Source organism: Silurus meridionalis, chromosome 24 (assembly GCF_014805685.1).
Source record: "Silurus meridionalis isolate SWU-2019-XX chromosome 24, ASM1480568v1, whole genome shotgun sequence".
NCBI lineage: Eukaryota > Metazoa > Chordata > Actinopteri > Siluriformes > Siluridae > Silurus > Silurus meridionalis.
In genome coordinates, this window is record NC_060907.1 from 9,584,442 (window position 1) to 9,607,337 (window position 22,896).

Here is a 22,896-nt window from a genome sequence, read left to right on the forward strand (position 1 = left end):
TATAGCAGTACAGATTTACTGTCCTCTAAAAATAACTCTTAACTCTAAATAACTGCCAACAAAATTAAGTACACCCTAAGTGAACATGTCAAAACTGTGTTCAAAGTGTCAATATTTTGTGTAGGCACTACTGTTATCCAGCACTGCTTTAATTTTCCTGGGCATGGACTTCATCAGAGCTCTACAAGTTGTTGCTGGGATCCTCTTCCAACCCTCCATAATGACATCACGGAGCTGCTGGATGTTAGACACATGGTGCTTCTCCACCTTCTGCTTGAGGATCCCCACATGTGCTCAAAAGGGTTCAGGTCTGGAGACATACCTAGACACTCCATCATCTTCACCTTCAGCAGGGCAGTTTTCATGTTGGTGGTGTGTTTGGGGTCATGTTGGAAAACTGCTGTTCGACCCAGTTTCTAAAAGGATGCATCAGAATGTCACAGTACATGTTGGAATCCATGTTTCCCACAAAGAACCAAAGCTCCCCATCACTAGCAGCATTTATGCAACCCCAGACCATGATGCTTCCACCACCATCCTTGACTGTAGGCAAGAAACAATTTTCTTGGTTCTCCTCACCAGGGTGTCGCCAAACATGCTGGACACTATCTGAGCCAAACAAGTTTATCTTAGTCCCATCCTACCACTGGGCATGGTTCCAGTACTTATGTTATGTTCTTGAACAGGTTGTCTTCAGCAAACTGTTTGCGGGCTTTCTTGTGAGCCAGCTTCAGAAGAGGCTTCTTTCTGGGACGACAGCCATGCAAACTGACTTGTTGCAGTGTGCAGCGTATGGTCTGAGCACTGACAAGTGGACCTTCTGCTTCTACAACCTCTAATGCAATGCTGCAGCACTCATGCGTCTGTTTTTTAAAGCAGCTTCTGCACCTGACTCACAACATGAGGACTCTTTGATAGCCCCTTGTGAGGCCTGTTAAGAGTGGAACTAATGAATCAGTGGACTAATGAATGTGGCTTGGCATGGTTAGGCGTCATACAGCTGTTATCACCTAGGGTGTACTTACATTTGTTGCCAGCTATTTTACCAATAATGCCTGTATGTTAAATAAATTTCAGAGGACAGTAAATCTGTACTGCTAAACCAGCTGCACATTGACTACACTAAAATATATCAGAATATATATATATATATATATATATATATATATATATATATATATATATATATATATATATATATATATATATATATATATCAATCAAAATATATACGTTTTATTTCTATAGTATTGTCCCTTGAAAAGATATACTAAAATGATTGCTGAAATGTCAAGTCAAATCAATTCAAGAAGCTTTATTGTCATTTCAACTATATATATATATATATATATATATATATATATATATATATATATATATATATATATATATATTAAACAGTACATAGTGAAATGAGACAACGATTCTCCAGAACCATTGTGCTACATAAAACAACATATAGCTACATCTCACCACACAACATACTGTACAGTTACATACAGAACACAGAGCTAAGGACTAAATTAAGTTGTCCTCGCCACATAAAGTGCATCGTGTGCAACCTAGTGCAAACAGTGCAGACAAAAGACGAAAAGTGCGAAAAGAGAACTGTAAACAAGAATGTACTTGTAAATATAAACACAAAGTGCTACACAAATTTTGTTGCAAATACAGGTGATGTAATAATAGAAATATTGAACTGTGTAGGCCTGTGTTCAAATGTCTTTCCCACAGTACTGATAGAAAACCCTTATCACCAGTAATCTGGGTTTTATAGGTAACTCCTGAGTACCTTTTTATCGCTGAGGCCAGACACCTGGTCAACGTACTCCTCTTGGATCATGAAGGCAGCCAGGTTGGCAGTGTAACTGGCCAGGAAGATGACAGCAAAGAAGGCCCACACTGATACCATTATCTTACTGGTGGTGCCTTTGGGGTTTTGTACAGGCACAGAGTTGTTGAAGACTAGACCCCAGAGCAGCCATATGGCCTTTCCAATTGTGAATGAGGGACCACCTGGCTCTGAAAACAGAGAACATGAAAAGAATTTAATGATAGGAAAAGAAACATGACCAAACATATGTAGGAAAGCCCACAGAGAGAGAAAGAGAGAGAGAGAGAGAGAGAGAGAGAGAGAGAGAGAGAGAGAGAGAGAGATGTAAAAGATGGTGAGCAGAAAAGCTAAGATTAAGGGTAACAATTAAAAAATTATCGAAGAAAGAGAAGCTTTTTATATGTAGATGCCAGCATAAGCATATTCAGAAGGCGCTGCAACAGTAATTTGAGGTGAAAAAGGCGTAATGCTCTCAGATGACTAGACTGAGAGACACAGAGGGACTCTACAGTATGTTATAGTTATGGAAAATTAGAATAGCTTTTAGCTTCAGCACAGTACAACAGGCTTATGTAATGGGGACATGTCATTAAACATGGGCCTGGGGGCGAGAAGAGAAATCAGTAGTCTGTATTCTCTCAGCTCCCAGCGATTACCTGAACACAGCACAGTGCAGCATTGTCAGTGGTTTGCTTTCAGCCTATATCTATTCAAATAAGTCTGAGTTGATTATAATAAGTTCTTCTGTCTGTTAAGATTTTATTCTTGTGAACCCAAAAAAATCCACTATAACAAAAGATTAGGGAGGTAATGCAGTGGTACCATCTGGAGCTGGATCTGTACTCTAAATCCAAAGCGGGTAGATGATTTATGTATTAAGGGATGGCAACTAAATGTACAAGTGTGACATTATTGTTATTTTTTTATTGCGTCCAGGCTAGGATCTAAAATGGGCATGGTCTAAAGGAGAAGGGTTATATATTTATTTATTCATTTTTATTTTATTACAAAAATGAAATATAAATTGTAACACTTCCGCTGGTAACAATGGAAAACACAATGTATAAAATACCAGCGCTATTTTTGTGTGTACCTGCTCATGACACTCAATGAATTAATTTATGAATGAAGTTAACTTTTTTTGTTTGCGTCCAATGATACCTTGACTTTTTATATTCACACTTTTGTTACACATTTTTTTGTTATAATTAAATTTTATCCAAGCTAACTTCTATGATTATTTGACTTACTGAGCTTATGAAATTTAAGGTATGGTAGGTGGGTATATTAAACATACAGAAAGTCTCTGCATTCACAGTATCCTAAAGAATGCATCATATAGAAAATACCAATGTTGCTGTATCATGTTATCATGTCACTTGCAAGCCAAATTGTGTTTGCAGAAAAGACACTGTTTCTTTCATATGTTGTAAAAGGGATACAGCCATAGAAGTGGACAATGCTCAATATGTAAAAAGAACAAAAGGCAAAATTAAATCCTATTTAAATAGCATGTTGATAGTAGTGGGCTTGTTACCTACTTAAATAAAAAAAACTGGCTTTTATACCTATTCTTTATATTTGTTATAATTGTTAATCCTTTTGTTTAATGACATTGTTGTACTGTATCTCACAATAGAGAGTACACCCCTAACATTTCACCATTTTAGTATATCTTCTCAAGGGACAATACTATAGAAACGAAACTTGAATATATTTTAGAGTAGTCAATGTGCAGCTTGTAAGCGACATGTTCTAATAACCATGTTCATGTTTTTGTCTGCTTGACAGGACCATACAAATTTGTGTATCTTGTATTAAAGCAGATAAAATGGTGCTTTAAGTACAATTCTCTCATACTGACCACTGGATGTTCAACATGGCACCCAATGAAGACCCTCTGATGATTTGCCTACAGTCAAGCGTGGTGGTGGTAGCATCATGGTCTGGGGCTGCATAAGTGCAATTGGTACTGGGAAGCTATAGTTCATTGAGGGAAACATAGATTCCAACATGTACAGACGCTCCTCACTTTACAAACTTTCACGGGTACGAAAAAATCTGAACTCAAAGTAAAATTTATTCAGAGTCAGGAAAAATTCTAAACGGAGAGGAGCTAATCTACCTAACGCTAGCTAATCATCGACTGCAACAAGTCTACATGATGCGCACTGGACTAGGGCGAATAAATTTTATGATTATTCCGATTTGTTTTAGTATATTTTATTGTTTATTTGATAGTATTTATAGCGTTTACATCATTAGGAGATGTGTAGTCAATAACGAACACAGTAACAACTTATAAACAAATTCATGGTACGAACGGTCATTGGGAACATAACTCGTTCGTAAGGTGACAGCATTTACTGTAACATTCTGAAGCAGAACATGATGCCCTCCCTTCAGAAACTGGGCTAAACGGCAGTTTTCCAACATGAAAACAACCCCAAACACAACGCCAAGATGACAACTGCCTTGCTGAAGGTGAAGATGATAAAGTGGCCAAGTATGTCTCCAGATCTAAACCTTATTGAGCCCCTGTAAGGCATCCTCAGGTTTGTGATGTCATTGCGGAGGGGTGAAAAGGATTCAGCAACAACCTGTGCAGCTCTGGTGAATTCCATGCACAGGAGGATTAAGGCAGTGCTAGATAACAATGGTGCTCACACTGAATATTGACACTTTGAACACAGTTTTGAGTTGTCACTTAGGGTGTACTCACATTTGTTGGCAGTTATTTAGACAATAATGGCAGCATATTGAGTTATTTTCAGAGGACAGTAAATCTGTATTGCTATACAAGCTGCACAATGACTAAAATATATAAAAATGCCTATAGTTTTGTCCCTTGAGAAGATATACTAAAAGGTTACTGAAATGTGAGGGGTGTACTCATTTTTGTGAGAAACTGTACATGTAGTAGGTATTTCATTAGAATTAATTTTATTACAATGAATCATTTTTAACCATCATGATATACGTCTAGTAATGCTGCTAGCTACTGTGTGTTTGTTTAGCTTTTTTAATATTAGCCTTTCTTTGGCATTACTAAATCCTTCTATCGCAATATGATGCACAGCTGCACCCACACACCTTTTCCTTTTCCAAACTGACCTCGGTTTATGTGTTAAATTATAATCTATACTTAATTTTACCAGCAAAGATAAAATCCCACTGTGATGATCAGTATAATGTGAAGAAACATGCATTTCCGACATAGATAGATTGCTTGTGAAATCCTGGTGATAATGTGTCAGGGTGTTTAATAGGTGTTCTCTCACCATATACACGCAAGCATGTGTCAGTGCATGCATACCTCGTCCATCTGCCAGACAGCGGTTATAGCCAACTGGACTGAAGTACTCAAAGACAAAGACGGCCACAGCAGATACGATCAGCAGCATCACAAACATCATCACCCACACATCAGCACTGAAAGGCTCTGTAAGAGCGAGCGAGAGAGAAAGAGAAAGAGAGAGAAAAAGAATGGAGACAGATATATGACAAGTTCTGACCCAGTATTACAGCTCCTCAGAAGGGCAGATTTCTTTGTCATGCAGGATCAGAAACATCAAGATGCGAAGATGCTTATTTGTCTGAGAAGATACTTGGAATGACAGAAGTAAAACAAGGACAGAATTTTGAAAAATAAATCTAAAACTATTAAAAGAATTAATAAAAATATATGAGTTCTTTAAATGCAGAAAGATAGTCAAATATCATTTAATAAAAGGTGTATGAAAAAAAAACTGAATTGAACAAATTTAAAAAAAAGAACTATAAAAAAAGGCACAATAATATACGTCAAATGATGCTATGAAATGTCCATGTGTAATCTGTCCAATGGAAGGTGCGGCATCACCGTCGGGGTAACATCACAACCAGGAAGCTATAAAAAGCACATGGAGGGAAGCCGGCACCATCTTCTGTTTGTTCATAAAGTGCTCTGTGTGTATTTTATGTCTATGTTTGTCGTTTGTCATTCTTTTGTGTAGCTTGCCTGGGAGCGGATCACGCTAAGTCTGTTCTCGAGCAGGTCGACTGCGAGCACTGCGCTCGCATGTCAATGAGATTGCTCCGCTCCTGATGGGCACTCTTTAAGGAGGGTGCCATTACTTCTCGCTAAGGCAGAGCGGCACAGCAGCTCCTGGGATTTGCAAATGGACTTTGCAGAGGGTTTCAAGATGGGCTTGTCCCTTTCTCAAACCTCACCTGCCTGGTCCAGCTCTCATTTGCAAGCTTCGGAAGTTTCTTCCCCCTGCGATGAGAGCATGCAGCTCTGCCTCTCTTCCTCTGAGGCGGTGGGGTTGGGTGGGGTGTCAGTGATTAGCGACACCAAGGTGTCTAGGTCCTAGGCAAAGCCTTTCTCGTCCCACCTTTTTAGCCCACGGCATTATATTCTAACGTCATGGGGCTGAAAGATTACGGTTGTGGAGTAATGCCCCATGTTGAAAAGACACTAGCCAGGCATCTCTCCCTGGGCATTGCGTCCTCACTAAAGACCCCGACATGACCCACCAAGCCCCTACATACTACGTCGGCACTGGTGGGTAAGGCATATGCTTGAGCAGGTCAGGACATTTTGGGGAATTGGCTGGAGGGCGTGTTGCACCGCATCATATGGTGCCTGCCTGGCCCCAGCACCCCAGGGACCTGGTAATTTAACTCTGCCTGGTACGTTAACTCTGCACATTTCGTTCCCTTTAACGTTAACGAAATGTTTTTCAGGGCACACCTAGCTCCAGTGAACTCCCTCCCAAGCATCGTAGCATCCTTTGAGGACACAGCATCGTAGCATCCTTCGAGCTGCACCGGGGGGTTCCCCCGCTCTAGGTGTACCAGAGGTCAGCCTCGAGAGACCGATACCCCTAAGAGACTACATGGCAGCCTGGAAAGTTCTGCCAGGCGTGTATTAGTGGGTCCTGCGTACTGTAGAGTAAGGCTATACAATTTAGTTTGGGTCTTGTCTGCCCCGTTTCGATGGGGTGTGTCCCAATCTGGTGGGAGACGAGCAGGTTCTGGTCATGAAACAGGAAGTCAGCACTCTCCTGAGGAAGGAGGCAATCGAGGTGGTCCCTTCATCAGACAGAGAGTATGGGTTCTACAGCCGGTTCTTCATAGTTCCCAAAAAGTACAGTGGGTTGTGTCCTATTCTAGATCTACGTCACTAATAAGACTCAGGTTCAAAATGCTGAACCTCAAGCAGATCGTGTCTCCTGGTGACAAAGTCAGAGGACTAGTTTGTTACGGTAGACCTAAAGGATGCATACTTTCATGTATCCATCCTCCCTTCTCACAGGAAGTCCCAGAGGTTCGCTTTCGTGGCCAAAGCTTACCAATATCAGGTTCTTCTTTTTGGTCTTGCCCTCTCACCACGCACCTTCACGAATTGAAGAGGTGGTTCTGGCTCCCCTGAGGCTTCAGGTCATCCGCATCCTAAACTATTTCGGTGATTGGTTGATATTAGAGCAGTTAGCGGTCTGGAATCAAGAATTCATTCCAACTCACATGAAGGAGCTGGGGTTTTGGCTGAACGCCAAGAAGAGTGTGCTTTTTCCCTTAAAGAGAACGACTTATCCCTGTGGCATTTTGGATTTGACCATATTGCACGCACAGCTTTCCCCTACCCACAGTTAAGTGTCCAAGGGACATCACATGGTGGAGTGGATTTAGGAGAAATTCGGCAAGGCCCAGGTGGATTTGTACGCGTCTTAAGAGATGTCGCACTGTCCCTTATGGTTCTCCCTGACTCCCCATGCCATGCCATGGCGCATACGTGGACGAGGCTGCACCTGTACGCCTTTAGCCTTTCCCTTTTGCTTGTCTGCTACGTCTCTCAGAGGAGGGGCCTCCCTGTAAATCAGCAAACTCTCAGCAGGTGGATTATTGATGACATTGTGTCTTCCTATGAGTCCTCTGGTTGCCTGCCCCTTTTGGGGTTAAATTGCACTCGACCCAGAGTGCCTCTAAGAAGCCTCCAAGGCTTGGTCCTCTGGAGTGTCTCTCCAAGACATTTGTGACGCTGCGGGCTGGTCCACCCCACTAACCTTTGTCAGGCTTCACAACCTCGGCTTCTGTGCCACTCCTGGCTCCTCTGTTCTTTGACCTAGTTGTGCCCATACACACTAGTCAGGGACTGGTTAGTCTGGCGGTATTGAACTCTCGTTCCCAAAGTGTTGCGACACAGCTTGAGTTCCTAAAAGGGAACGTCTCTAGGTTATGTATGTAACCCTGGTTCCCTGAGGAAATAAGACACAAGGGTCTTATCCATCAGAGCCACTCATATCCCAGGCATGTGGAACAGGGGTGCGGATCAATTGTCCAGGGAAACCCCATGTACAGGGAATGGAAGCCGCACACACAAGTGGTGGAGAAGATATGGCAGAGATATGGCTGGGCTGCCATAGATCTCTGCGCCTTGCGAGAAAACATTCAGTGTTTTTCAAAGGACATGCACCATTGGGTGTGGACGCTTTAGCCCACCCATGGCCGAACGTCCTTCTATGCATTCCCTCCACTGTGCTTGATTTCCCCTACTCTAGTCCGAGTCAGGGAACGGAGCTTGTCCACGCTGGGCATCCAGACACTGGGTCGCCGAGATAGTTCAACTGCTGTCAGATCAGGCGTAGCCGTGGTCCCAGGCTGACAGGATAGCTCTCTGGGCCAGGCCTGTGAAAGATGGAACTTGAGTGTGGCAGGTTTACCCCCATCAGTTGGACACATTATTCAGAGTGCCAGGGCCTCATCTACTTTATACATCACACTTTATAACAATAAATGGCAAGTCTTTAAAGAGTGGTGTGGCTTTTAATAAATATGTATATACTTTTGTATTCACTTTATGTAGCTTGAGCAAAGCTGTAGTGTCAGTTAAAGGGATGATAATTGATGGTTGAGATATGAGAGATGGTTTGCCAATATAATTGTCAAAACCATACAGACAGCAAAGGGTTCTAAAAAGGACAAATTCATTATTTTAGTTTTTAACTTTTACCTAACAAATAAAACCTCAAAAATCGAAATCAGTGACTTGATTATTATATTATCTCTTATCTTGTTGTTCCCATACTATATCCTCTGTACTTATACTGTATGTACTATAATTATTATTACTAATTTGTCTGGATGTCTCTGAAGATTTTCTATTATCTCAGTCAATCTCAATTCATTTGGCCTTTCCTACAACAGAGATTGAGGGTCTTGTAAATGAAGTGTGCTTGTTGAGGCATCAGAATAAGTGGTCTTATCTGAAATACCACTTCATTGCCTTACCGAGTGTTTATCTCTGGAAGAGAGAGAGAAAGAAGGTAGGCTCTTTGTTAATACATGTAGGTTATATTTGAAGTCACACAGGTTCTATGAATATACAAATCCGAACTGTCTAATCATAGTGTATTTGTCAGATTCTCTTTAAAATTGTTATAACACATTTCCAGCTACAGAACCTCATAATTAAAATTTGATGGTATAAAGAATTGTCACTTGTATGTTTCACATGTGTGTGTGTGTGTGTGTGTGTGTGTGTGTGTGTGTGTGTGTGTGTGTGTGTTTTATTCCCCACCTAGAAAGGCAGAAGGAGACACGGTGCCATTGCTACGTGAGACCATAACACTAATGCCTGTCTCTATGAAAGGGACAGAGAAGTCAATGACTTCTGACCTCTCCTCGTTGATGGTCAGAGAGCCCACTGCCATGTGAGCGTTCTTAAACACCACCTACAGAATGGGAGAGAGCAAAAGAGAGAGCCATACATTGAAAAAAAAAGCTGACACAGTTTACATGGAACAAACCCAGTAACAGAAAGTATTATAAGAAATGCAGTGCAGAGATGGAAGAAACAAATACACTTATATTACACAAAAAAGAAGAAGAAAAACAGACAAAAATTACCAAAGGTAAAGGGGAATTACTACTACTACAGTAGGTCACAGTGAAATTGTCACACCTCTTCTTTTTTTTTCAACTCGCCCTTCTTTTCTAGCCACGTTTTCCTTTCTCTAGACCTCTCTTTAGCTCAGGTATATTTAGCTTTAAATATCAGAGGCCTTGGGCTACACAGGAAAATGGGATGCAACACACTGAATTAATAAGGTGAATGCATGCTACAAAGATACTGCCCTGCCTCTCTTTGCCTTATCTTAACTAACACACTTTCCTTTTATCTCGCTGCTGCCATTCTCATTCCCATTAACTTAACTGATATTATCTTCTGCGTGAATTATGTGTTTATGTGCAAAAAAAACAGATAAGAGAAGTCTTCAGCCGTTCTGTACATCCTGTTATTAAGCAGCGAGCTGTTTAGCTGAAAGCAGCAGCCTACCCAAACACAATGTGACTGATGTGATGATAATTAACATGATTCTAAATGAAAAGGAGTTGGACAAATGTGCCACAATCATATAAACGACTGTGACTGCAATCTGCAACAGATATTGTTTCAAATCTGAATTAAAATACCAGCTGGACCTCCGCTTTGGCTGTCTCTCTCTATCTCTCCTTTTTTCTACGTCCATCTCACTAGCATTACTGCCTCTATGCCGTTGACTCACTCTCTCTTTTCCCCACACTCTTTTTTCCTCACAGTTTCATGACTGCTAAGTGACACATTACCAGCCTGAAAAACAATCACTTAATGTTCTATCAAAATGACATGCCAGTCAAAATAATGACCAATAAATGAATATTTAAGGGGTAAATAAAATGAATTAATACCATCTGCACTCAAGGAACTTCTTACAATCATGCATTAAATTGTATTGTCTTGTATTGTATTATTATTTACTCTTACTTTGCAGTAAATACCAAATTATTCAAATATTCTTATACATATGTGTCTCCTTTAACAAAGTCAGTCCCATGCACCCTTATTGACATCCAACATCCACATCAGTTCGTGCATCACAGCAATGCAAATTTTCCTTCGATGAAACACAGTGAGCATGCTGATCACCTCATTTCAAATAAAATTATTCTGATAGGCATTTCAACACAAATATTGGCTCACATGCATAAGCAAATCCAATATCATCCAATAGCATATTCTACATAACACCGGCATTCCATAATGGAGTGCCTCACTGTACTAGTGCTGATGAGCTCAGTAGCCATCTGACAAAATGTGCTTATTCAGTGAGCAGACGACACATTTTTGGAATCAATGACTTTATCGGGTCTTTTAATAAACATGTGGGAAGAAAGAGATGCAGAGAAAAGTGAAGTGGAAAACTGTAGACACTGCATGGAATAAATCTAAATCGACATTTAAAACCAAATACACTCTCTCTTCCTTCCTTAATGTGTTATATGAGCCATTCTCCAGTTTAAAGGAACAGTCTGCAAACTTAGCAAACTCTTTTTAATTTCTTATATCTTATTTTACTTAAATTTTACTGTGAACAACTTCAACCCAACAGTTTCCCTGTGGTATCAATAAAGTATTCTGATTCTAAAATCTGGCTCTCCAAAGCCAAGATTAAGACTATTCTTCCTGGACATTAATTATTTTCTTAGCTTACACCTTATGATCCCTTAGATGTTCTACAAAAACCTTAAATAAGATGCAATAAAGATAAAACCTTATAGAACTATGTCAGGAGCAACAGTGGAAACATTATTTCTAAGATGTACAATGTCTAAACAGTGCCAGAGATGGACCTTTCTGCATTGACAGGAAACATGATTGACTGCCCCATGGTCCTGGTTGGTTGGATCCTGGGGGTCCACGTACTTAGTTTTTTCTCCTGTTTCCAAACCATGGAGGGTTACAGAAACAGGAATTTCATCTCACTGCAGATTTAACAGCAGCTAGAACATGACAAAAATCTTTTTCCGAAACATTATGAAATGTTTTCTTTGAAATCACTGACTGCAACTTTAATATATAATCAACGTGTCTAGACACAAACGGCTATCCCTAGCCTATGCTGCAAGAGGTTTCTAGAACTATTTAACAAAGAGAAATGTCTTGCATTTGAAAAAAATAAAACACCTTACCTCGCCCACCATGCCATTCCATGTGCCATTGATCTTCTTGCCGTGTTTCCCGTTGGTCACTAGGTAGAGGTCGTAGGTGAACTTCACAGATTTAGCGATCTTTTTGAGGATGTCTATGCAGAAGCCCTTGCAGCAGCGCTTGATATAGATCCCTGAATCTCCTGTTTGGTTTCTGAAAATTTAAGAAGCATGTCATCTAACAAAGCTTTTGTAACATGATAATGATAAATTACAAAACATAAGGTAAATAAACATTAACATTGCTAAGAAATTACTTTCCAACAAATTCAGAGGTCCAGATTTTGGAGTTATTATGTCATAGTACATTTGTCTATAGGGCTCTTTCATGATGCTTTAATGGTAGTCTTTTCATAACTATAGACATGCTCATATTCCATTTAAACATCTATGTATCTACTATATGTTAGAAATGTTAGTTTTAGCCCTCAATGAGTGTTCTAACATTGGAAACTGAGACAGATCTTATTTCTGCAAATGGCCGGGGTATCTATTAAATACCTATTCATTATTCTGTTCATTATTCAGCTTCTTATAGGAAGGGTGGGAAATAGTAGACATAGTGTTTATTTGAATATGCTTTAAAACAGTTTTACATGATTTCTTTTTCAGTAAAGATTTGCCCAGAAACTCATAGCAGTAAAGCCTTTACAGATAAAGCCTTTCAATAAAGAAAACTGCAGAATGTCAAAACCTACATTCAGTAGTAAACTACATTGACATGCTGCTTACTGGGTTTTGAGCTGTTTCCGGCAGGGAACCGTGTTTCTCATGCAGGTGCCACTGAGGGGGTCCACATCCTCCACAATGACAAACGGGGCCTCCTCCAGTGTGACAATAGACAGGTGGTCGTCATCCCTTTCTTCTGCGTCTGAATATAGCTCAAAGCGTGGCCACACATGGTACTTCATGGTCAGTGAGCCATTCTCCCACTTACCCACCTGGGAAGGATGGAGACGAGACAAGAAGAAGGAAAGTGAGAGAGAGATTAAGGACAAGTGGGGATGAGGGAGATAAGAGAATCAGAAAGGTCAGAGCTGGATTAAAGTGAGTATGGCTGAATAAGGGGAAGTGGAAAGATAGAAAGGAGGCTGGGTAGGCTGCTTATGGTATTATGATGTCCGGTGATGTGATGTTTTTTTAAGAAGAAGCAATAACCCACAGTCCAGCTATGGTGCAATGTGATAAACTAACCAAAATAAATGTATCTAGAATTTTGCAATTGCAGGATTCAGCATATGGAAAAGCAATTAGCAACATTCTGCAGATTGAGCAAAGCAAAACATTTATTTGTTATAAAGTTAACTTGGGTTGACTTTGGAAATAGGTATCATCAGTTTTTAAGCTTAAGAATAGATGGTCAGTTTTATTTTTCGCTGATTCAAAATGTGATTTTTAACAAGAATGCATTCACTTAAAAAGCATACTACTGTGGCCATATAGGTCACTTCCTATATGCTATATAGCTTGGTTCTATGAATATTGCACTAGCCTGGGGCTACCAGTAAAATCAAAGTGACCAACAGCTAAATGAAAATGGGAACACTTATAAGAACCAGCGTAGCAGATTGAGGCAAAATATCACTGGTGTTATAAGTGGGGTTAGAGGACCCTCTAGAGACTGCAATAAAGAGGGCAAGGGGAGAAGAAAAGCATGGGAAAGAAATACTCACCCTGTCCCACTGTCTCTCCTTATCCAGCAAAATAATAACCAGCTTTGGGTGCATCTGGTAGCCATCCTCGCTGAAGGAAAGATTGCGCCCCTCAAATGTCACATTCATGAGGTATCTGAGGACACAATAATACAATAATGAAATTCACAGAGATACATAACCACATTACTGGGCTTTGGCTCCTTAACCAGTTACAGTATCATGACCATCCTATAAATATCTATCTATCTATCTATCTATCTATCTATCTATCTATCTATCTATCTATCTATCTATCTATCTATCTATCTATCTATCTATCTATATATATATATATACACACACACACACACACACACACACACACACACACACACACACACACACACTACAGGTGTCACTCGGGTCTTTGAAATAGCAGATTCATCACTGACAGGTTTGACAGATATGGAACTGCTGACCCCATGCTCACATAATGTTCAGTTCCCCTGCAGTAGTAAAGCCAGAAGGAATGGCACAACATCACTCACGATCAGAGCAAACAGCAGAAATGTCACCCCAACAGGGAAATGATTTAAAATGAATAAGAACAATAAGCACTTTGACTACTGATAAAAGTTGGTTAAAAACGTTTTGCAGAGTACATGCATCATTTCTACCCTGAAATAACCAAGATAATAATCCAGTATAAAGACTGAAAATTGAGACAGCAATATTAAAGGAACATAATCAGTTCCACTTGTCTCTGTGTGGTTATACACTTTGTGACACGCAGCCATTGACCCACTTTTGACAATGCCAGCGAATCAGTCTGTTCTCAGGTGTGTGTATGTGTGGGACGTACAGTTAGTAGTGCGCCCTGACATCGTCACTGTTTATTGTGGTGTATGCCGTAACAGCCAGATAATTTGCAATGCCTCTAAGATTCTCCTGCTTAATATACATGTCCATATGTTATATCTTTTTCTCTGTACTGTCAGATTTGTGTTGATCCCATTTGATAAATGACACTGGATAAGCTTATGCTTTAACATGTATTTCTTAACTCTCTGGTAATAAAGTTCAGTTGTGAAATTAGCATTTTATATTTTTGTCCCTGATATTGCTTGCACTGCTATTAAAGTGAATCTCTATCGCTATTTGTTGTTCTATAAGGCATCTTTAAAATCTCGGTTTGCAATTTTTTTATAGTACAAAGAGAATTCACACTTCAACTGGGAGAGAAAGCTATACATTAGATTACTGTTTCCTCGTTTCTAAATCATTTTGTCCATGCTAAAGCTGCCACACACTTTGAAGTAGATACTGATGTTACAGACAGACTGACAGGACTGCCACAGGTTATTGAGGCACATGTGCAATTTTTTAAAAGAATATCCATTATTCTGTTTATTTACTGTATTCCTGAATGAGGTGACTGAACCAGAGGACTGGGCTCCATTACTCCTATTGCACGCACAACACACTCAAACACACACACACACACACACACACACACACACACACACACACAGACACACACACACACACACACACGGTCCATTAAATGCTTTCCTTTCACTGCTCCCGCTTTACCTAATAAGACCTAGCTCTCTGCACCTGAACCATGCAATCTGTGCCCGCGCATCAATTCTTGCCCAGTCTAGCCACCTGTGAACACAGATGATGGTAAAAACCTTGAGGTAAGAGTAGCAACATTTACAAACGTTGCTAGATGAGACTGATTTCCCAGGTTGAGACACACACACACACACACACACACACATTAATTCAAAGTGGTTATGTTTTGTTTTGCATGTTAGCCTACACAATGTTTGTGAAACTTTCCTTTAAGAGGTCTTCTGTAAATAAACCACGTAAATACTGCGATTGGAAGGATCTGCTACAGAAGAAAAAATTGTTTAAAATGGAGATATCCAGGTCATATATTCAGCCTGGCAAACTTTTGCAAGCGTTCATTCTAGATCATACTGAAATGCCCAAAGATGCAATCTCCACCTTTGTGTCACATAAGTTAAATAGTTTCAATAAGCTAAGAAGGACAACTCCTGAGATTCTGAAAATTAAATAAGTCAATTATTTTAGTCAGTGGCCTCTCCTGCATATTCATTAGCCCCATTCTGTGTTTGGCCTTCAAGGCCAAAGCAGTTATCAGCATAGGTAATAAAACCTACCTGATTCTGACAGTACTGCTCTTAATGCTACCCAGCTTTACCTCAGCCCTGCTCTGAATGCAGTGCTGTTCCCCATACATGTCTGCAAAATGAACCTTAAGCTACTGAACTCACTGTTCCAAAGCATGCTGCTCAAACCTCCAGTCTAGAGGAGAAAAAAAGCAATGAAGGATGACAAAGCTGATAGATTCAAACTGGATGATAGGCAGAATGAAAAAAGAGGAAAGATGTTCCACAGAGACAGTTTTAACTTCTTGGGCAATGCATTACTCATTCTAGCAGGCTTATTTGGATAGCAATGTTTATAGTTCATATATTTCTGGTGAAGTATTTTAATTTAGAAAAGAGATTATTAACAAACAAATACTATATGGTCCAGGTTAAATAAACCTGGTATAAGACCACAAAGAGCTCTACTGGCACTTAGAAAATTCTGTAGGGCTGCAACTTGCTATTAAACATTCACATATCTGTTCTTGTGTTGCTGGAGGGATGTTCTTCACCACTATAGACCTGGCTCATGGCTATTGGCAGGGCAGTGTGAAGTAGTTGTCATTATTCAAGATTGTGCTTGCATCTCTAACTAGCTGTTCCAGTTTTATGTCATACTCTTTGCCATATATAATGCCCCACAATATTTAAAACTTCCTACATGATGTACAGCAAATATTACTCTTTTTATGCCTTAGATAAATTGCTACCATTGAGATTTGGTATTTGAGATTGTGAAACAACCGATTTCTTATAAAACAGATCTTGAGCAGGTACCAATAGTCCTCCAGTGTGGTGTAAATACAACATATACCATTTATCATAATGAAAAAAAAGAATATTAAAAAAAAAAATACCTTGCTGAACATTTGAATCACAATCCACCATTTATTGCAGTTCAGTATTAAGACCATTTTATTTTGTCTTTTTTTATGACATTTCTTCTGCTGCTTCTTAATTTTGCAGGATGAGAGTTTACAAATCCATACCCAGATAGGGATGAGCTTGAAAATGCATTCGTAGATGTTCTTTGCTCTGTACTTTTTAAAGTTACTTAAATTTAATAAGCAAGAAAATCCATTTGCCGTGTAAGCTAGTAAGTTTAGTTGTTAGTGAAGTTTTCACATGATTTGTTTTTCCTTTTTGTTTTTAAAGAAATTGTCTTTGCCTATGGATATAAGCACAGGTTTATACAAGTATGCCACACAGAGATAAACACCAGAAAAACTGCAAATAAAACTCTTAATCCATGATTATGTCAGAGATAAACATACTGTTTGAGACAAGGACCCTTTATGAAAATACCACATGATTTATGCCACTTAACCTGATCACACGTCTATTTATGATCATACAGTAATTATGAGTCTGTTATACCTCATCCTGGGAACCTAAGTGTTTTACTCCTGGAAGCGCATTATCAAGTGGGAATGCAAGCAGAGTTAGATGTCAATCACAACAACTCAAAGTACTATTATAATCAGATGCAACATAATATTTTGTACCAAACTGGATAACCTAATTAGAAAGACTTAATTAGTAGCAAAGATGTTCATAGAAATTCTTATGTGAGTCACTAGATACAACAGAGACAACTAAATTGTTTCAGTTAGGTACAGCCAGATATCACTGGCAAGTGTAAGGGAAAAGTGCTGGTGGATGCAAACACTGTATTTGCTGTACTTTTTTTAATTAACCTACTCATTTCACTTACCACCTAAAAATGAACTTTGGCAGCTGTTAAATTGACTTTTTAGCTGGCAAACCAAAACCCTAATGACCCTAATACAAACAGCACCAAATTCTGACTCTGTCAAGCGCTTCATCAATTGGAAGAATTCTTACATGGCCATCACAGTAAGGCCAGGCTGTGGCGCTAGGTTTATTACGTTCTGCCTGGTCAAGAATTACTTGTACCTCCTCACACCATTTCTATTTTAGAGTTTTTTTGAGGTATTTCCTGCAGAGTTCTGACAGCTTTTCAACCACATACAGCGGTCTGATGAAAATGAGTCTGCTCGTAAATTTTGCACAGCTGGAGATAGCGTTCATACTTTTAGGAACAATATGTAGTAGTCGTGATTTTGCTATGAGTTTAGAACACTTTTGTTTAATTAGCATATACAAGGGTTATGCATCACACAAATCTTTGTATAGTCAGGAAGTTATGATCATGCTTAATGCGATACTTTTATTTAGTATAATAAGAACTCTCCAGGGTTAATGGCTCCACGACTCTCTCACTACATACACATATGAATAAAACATTACTAGGTGTTAGACCTGGCTCTGTAGGTACCTTGTCGGCTAGGCGTTCTTTACTCCACATAGCACCTAAAAGCACCATATATAAAAAGCTAAAAGCATTTCAAATGTGTGTCAACAAGTTTGTGTCAATGCCAGTGTACTCTTCTCTGCTATCCTTCATACAACCCTCCCAAACCTGTTCTCCATCCGTAGGCTGCTATCTCCATGACAACACTCAGCCTCAGAAAAACGACTCACCATGCAAGAAATAACTCCAACTAGGGTGGGGGTGGGGGTGTTGGGGCAAACTAGAGAGAGCAAGAGAAAGTAAGCTAGAGCAAATGCATACTGAGTATGTGACATGCCTTATACATTTACAGTAGATTGCAGCAATAGTCCCATTACTCACTCCATGGAGATGTATCACACAGAAAGAAACAATTAGTCTCGAGTGCTGTAATGCACTGAGGGTGTGTTAGAATGCAGAACCACACAGCTACATTGAGTAACAAAGTCCAGGGCGACTAAGGCAGGGCTCTGCACCCAAACGCTTTACAAAGACCCTTGAGAATCACCAATGATTGTTGACTGCAGTGTGTAGGTGTGTGTGTGTATGTGTATGAGTATGTGTTATGATTGATACGCATATATCATGAGACAGAAAAAGAGATAGACAGAGAGCAAGAGAGAAAGAAAGAGAGAGAGAGAGAGACTCAGTGGCATATGAAATGTGTTTCCATGGTGCCCACAACCACAGTGATTTCCTAGCAATCTGCTGCGTTGCCATGGGAACTATAATCTCACCAAAAAGAGAGAGAGAGAAAAAGGGAGAGAAGAGAGAGAGAGAGAGGAGAGGTAGAGAGAAAGAGAGAGAGAGAGCGAGAGAGAGAGAGAGCATCTTTCTTGCCCAGACTGTTGCCCCCACAACCCTCCATCTGTCTTTCACTCCATTCATTTCTCTCTTTCTGTGCTTCCCTCGTCCGTCGTTCTCACACTTGTAATAGTGACATGAAACACGAGTAAGCTAATAAATCTCCCCCATATAAATACATGCCGATCAATGCATGAATAAGATAGAAGAGTTTGATGCTGCTTTGGACTAAGGTCTTAATTAACGTCATGTTTAGACTTGAGTTCATCTAATCATAAAATTTCAGTCTTGGCATATAAATTATAATCTTATAGATATTTGCTGCAAGTATTTAATCTGAAACTAAACTTTAACACACTCCTCTCCTCTGCTTTAAAAATCCATATCTACTCTCTAATCTAAATATATATACACTTTTTGTTTTACCTTTTAATGTAAGCTCAAAAATGGTAAAGATATTTCTTTATTAATACCAAAACGAGGCGTTTTGGCTGAGAAAGCGTGGCTAATCTTGAAGGGAATTAGGATAATGCTCTCATGCGGTCATGTTTTGCCATCAGAATGATAGGACAGCTAATCAGGATTTAGGTACATTTTCTTTTTAATTATATGTAAAACATATCAACACTGTTATAGCGCTAAGTGTGTGTGTGTGTGTGTGTGTGTGTGTGTGTGTGTGTGTGTGTGTGTGTGTGTGTGTGTGTGTGTGATGCCCACACAGCATTCTTTGGCATGCTCTAAACCACTTTCTTTAAAGATACTGTACATACATGAATAAACTCGGAAAGACACTTGTTTTGGTGTGGGTGGTTTAGCTTCTTTAAGCAATGGCTCAAGGCACTGTATATTGGAGACACATGTAAAGGATGAACACAGATCCACAGAGCACAAAACTGAGAGCAGAAGTTTACCCCATGGTGATTTTAAAAAAAGAACAAAAAACACTTTCTCAAAATGAAAAGGTTCTGTATCCTGAACAAGTAAAATACCGGTTAAAATCAACATTTGATTCTGACACTCTTATTTGCAGACACCCTGAGGAGGCAATTAGAAGGGTCAAATATTACACACACAAAAAAAGACCAAAAGCAAATCTGCTCAAAGGACATAATGGAAGCTGGAGGCAGATATGAAGGCTAAAGATAACATCCTATTTAAATATTACGTTTACAAAGGGAATTAGAACCTGATTACCAGTATGAACTGGTATAATTTTGTTTTTATTACTATTAAAATTTTAACATAATTGCAGATCTTTCGTTCCTTGTGATAAAGGAATATCTGTGAGATACAATGCATATAAATATTAAAATTCTTGTAAGAAATTAAAAGGTTCTGTTTCTTTGATTTAGTCCTAAGAGTATGCAAACTTTTGTGGTTGTCTGCACACACACACACACACACACACACACACACACACACACACACACACACAGACGCTGTGTAGACCGGCTGCAACAGCAAAACAAACACGTAACAAAGCACATACTGGGACATACAAACAAACACTCACACAGAAAAATGAGGAACACATAAACCCTATTCAATCCTGCCATCCTTCCCTCCCTCTGTGTCATGTTTACATACAACACTGATTTTCCTTCCTTTCCTTTGAACAACACTGCATGACAGAATGCTCCAGAAACTTAATGAAATTATGAAACGGCAGCACCGTTGTTCCTATTTGTCCTGGAAACTAATCTTTAAAAATGTGCATTTATGACAACTTATCCTACTGTGATCAAGCCATCATTTTTTTATACAATATACAGTTTATCAGTGCTATTCTTTTTATTCATTCTTTCATAGCTTCTTTTTTAGACACAAATCCCTGGATCTCTGCTGCATCAGATCACCTGGCCTCCACAATCAACTGGTCTAAATCCATTTGGGATGAACTGGATTGGAGAGTGAAGGAAAAGCAGCAAACAAGTACTTCGACAACTCTGGGAACTACTTCAAGATCTTTGGGAAACCATTCCAGGTGACTACCTCGTAAGGCTGACTGAGAGAATGTCAAGAGTGTGCACAAAGCTGTAATTAAAAGGTGCTACTTTGAGGAACTGAAAATATTAAAAATATGTTTTGGGTTATTTAATACATTTATGTTAACTACATAATTCCATATTCGTTCTTTCATCATCTCAATGTATTTAGTATTAATATAAGGAATAAAACAATATAACAATAAAAATTAAGAAAAGCCATTGAATTAGAAGGTGTGTCCAAACCTTTGACTGGTAGTATAGTTACATTTACATGTAAATGTAAATGTAGTATAGTTGCCTGTTAGTAACTAGCTCCATTTACCACAGGTTGAAAATTAGGTTTTTAGTGTTTGAGTTTGGATTTAATTATATTGTTGGAGATGTATACAGTAGCATTAAATCCTATTAAATATTTGGTTCATCCCTAATATTATCTGGCAACTGAAATGTGAGATGAAGTGCTAGCGGGTAACTGGGTATCTATCATATTTGAACTATTATATAAAATATTGGAGAATTAATCTGTAAACTGAACTAAAGTGGCACTAAGTGAGATTCTGTGTGCCAGTGTAAATTCTCTGTGATTGATCTGATCTACCATAGTTTTCTTTAGCACTAAATCATTAAGCTTTTAATTCACATAAATATTTGCTAAGGTAGTAATAAGGGATTTCAGTGTCTTGAGACTTCATTACAAATTATATAAAAAACACTTTTTTGTTAATTGGTGATGTTCGATGTTAGATAGCTAGTTAGCTATAAACACAGTTTCTAATCATACACACTGCCCTAAAATTTTGTATTATTATTATTATTATTATTACTTATTAGAAATATTGAAAAAGTTGCTTTATTAAAAGGGATGAAATGTGGATTCACTGGGGTGCTCAGCTTGTTCAAAAAGAGTTGAATCACATTTTAGAATTTAGCTCTACTTTCCCTGTAATTACTGCTCTAAGAAGAATGAACAGTTGCAGTCATCATTATTGTTTCATAATTGCAAACTGAAAGGATGTCAGATTGGCTTTAAATGACATGCTTTAGAGAGGTACATCTCTAAAGCATGTCTCACATGTTTGTCGATGAGCAATTGTTGCAAATTGTTTTATTCCTCATGAACCACAGCAATTTGACAACTATAATACATTTTTATTAATGAATGAGATAAATCTCTCTCACTTTCTTTCCCTCTCTTTTGATGCTCATGATGTTTGGTTTGTTACGAAAAAAACAAGAAGTACAAAGCACCCTGTCTGTCCTAAATAGCATAAATTGTACAAAGCTCTAACACTGAAGACTCCCTCCATAAATATAAACAAAAAAAATCATGTACTTTTTTATGTTCAATAAAAACATAATAAAATCTGTTTATTATCAACTTTAAATGATGTGGAATGTTCAACATACAATTCCCTATGAATGAACTATTAAAACATTTGAATTAAAGCCAGCACTGTTACTGCAGACATTCAGACTAGTCCTGTTACAGAACATAATCAACAGCTTCTAAAGTTCAATACCACATAGAGTAAAATGATGTATTTCATCATTTATAATGTCTTATAATTAAGACTTCTGACCAATCCAACCCTTCATTACAACAAACGTTTAGCTCAATTGACTGATCACTGAATCACTGTAACAAGCTTTGACAGTTAATCAGCACTTTTATATATACACCAATATAACAAAAGACTTAGTGTAACTAAAGACTTCAAATTAAAATGCTTCCTGATGTTGGTTTCTAAATACTTAAAGATTTCTAAATGTTTTAGATCACCACTAAACGCCTGCAATTACAGTGCTTAAAGCTGTACTGGAGTTCTTTTCTATACCCCTGTTTACACAGATGTATCTCCCCAAATGCCAAATTTAGCAGTGAATATATTAGAGGATTTATTTTGGAAGGTGGGGAGATTGGAGGGAGAGGATGAATAGTGCTTTAGAGTTGGGTGTGTTTAAGCAAAGAGCTCCCACACACAGCTTGTCTCTCTACTGGTGTCTGCCACAAAACAACTGCTCCTGCAAGATATGGTTGTTTTAATGAGAGAGAGAGATAGAGAGAGAGAGGGAAATGCAGCATGAGAGCAAGTAAATAAATGAAAGAGTGAAAAATGAAAGATGGTAA

At 38.8% G+C, this 22,896-nt stretch overlaps 1 protein-coding gene across 5 annotated transcripts in view; it reads right to left on the minus strand.

The window, feature by feature from the left end:
- Positions 1–22,896, minus strand: part of grin2bb (glutamate receptor, ionotropic, N-methyl D-aspartate 2B, genome duplicate b) — a 109,632-nt gene that overhangs the window by 21,494 nt on the left and 65,242 nt on the right. For all 5 annotated transcript variants that reach the window (XM_046837511.1, XM_046837513.1, XM_046837510.1 and 2 more), the window contains 6 exons: positions 13,519–13,633; positions 12,578–12,786; positions 11,828–11,999; positions 9,396–9,549; positions 5,151–5,276; positions 1,793–2,022 (listed from right to left, as the gene is read on the minus strand). In XM_046837511.1, the coding sequence (XP_046693467.1) occupies positions 1,793–2,022; positions 5,151–5,276; positions 9,396–9,549; positions 11,828–11,999; positions 12,578–12,786; positions 13,519–13,633 (1,006 nt within the window). The remainder of the gene's footprint in view (positions 1–1,792; positions 2,023–5,150; positions 5,277–9,395; positions 9,550–11,827; positions 12,000–12,577; positions 12,787–13,518; positions 13,634–22,896) is intronic.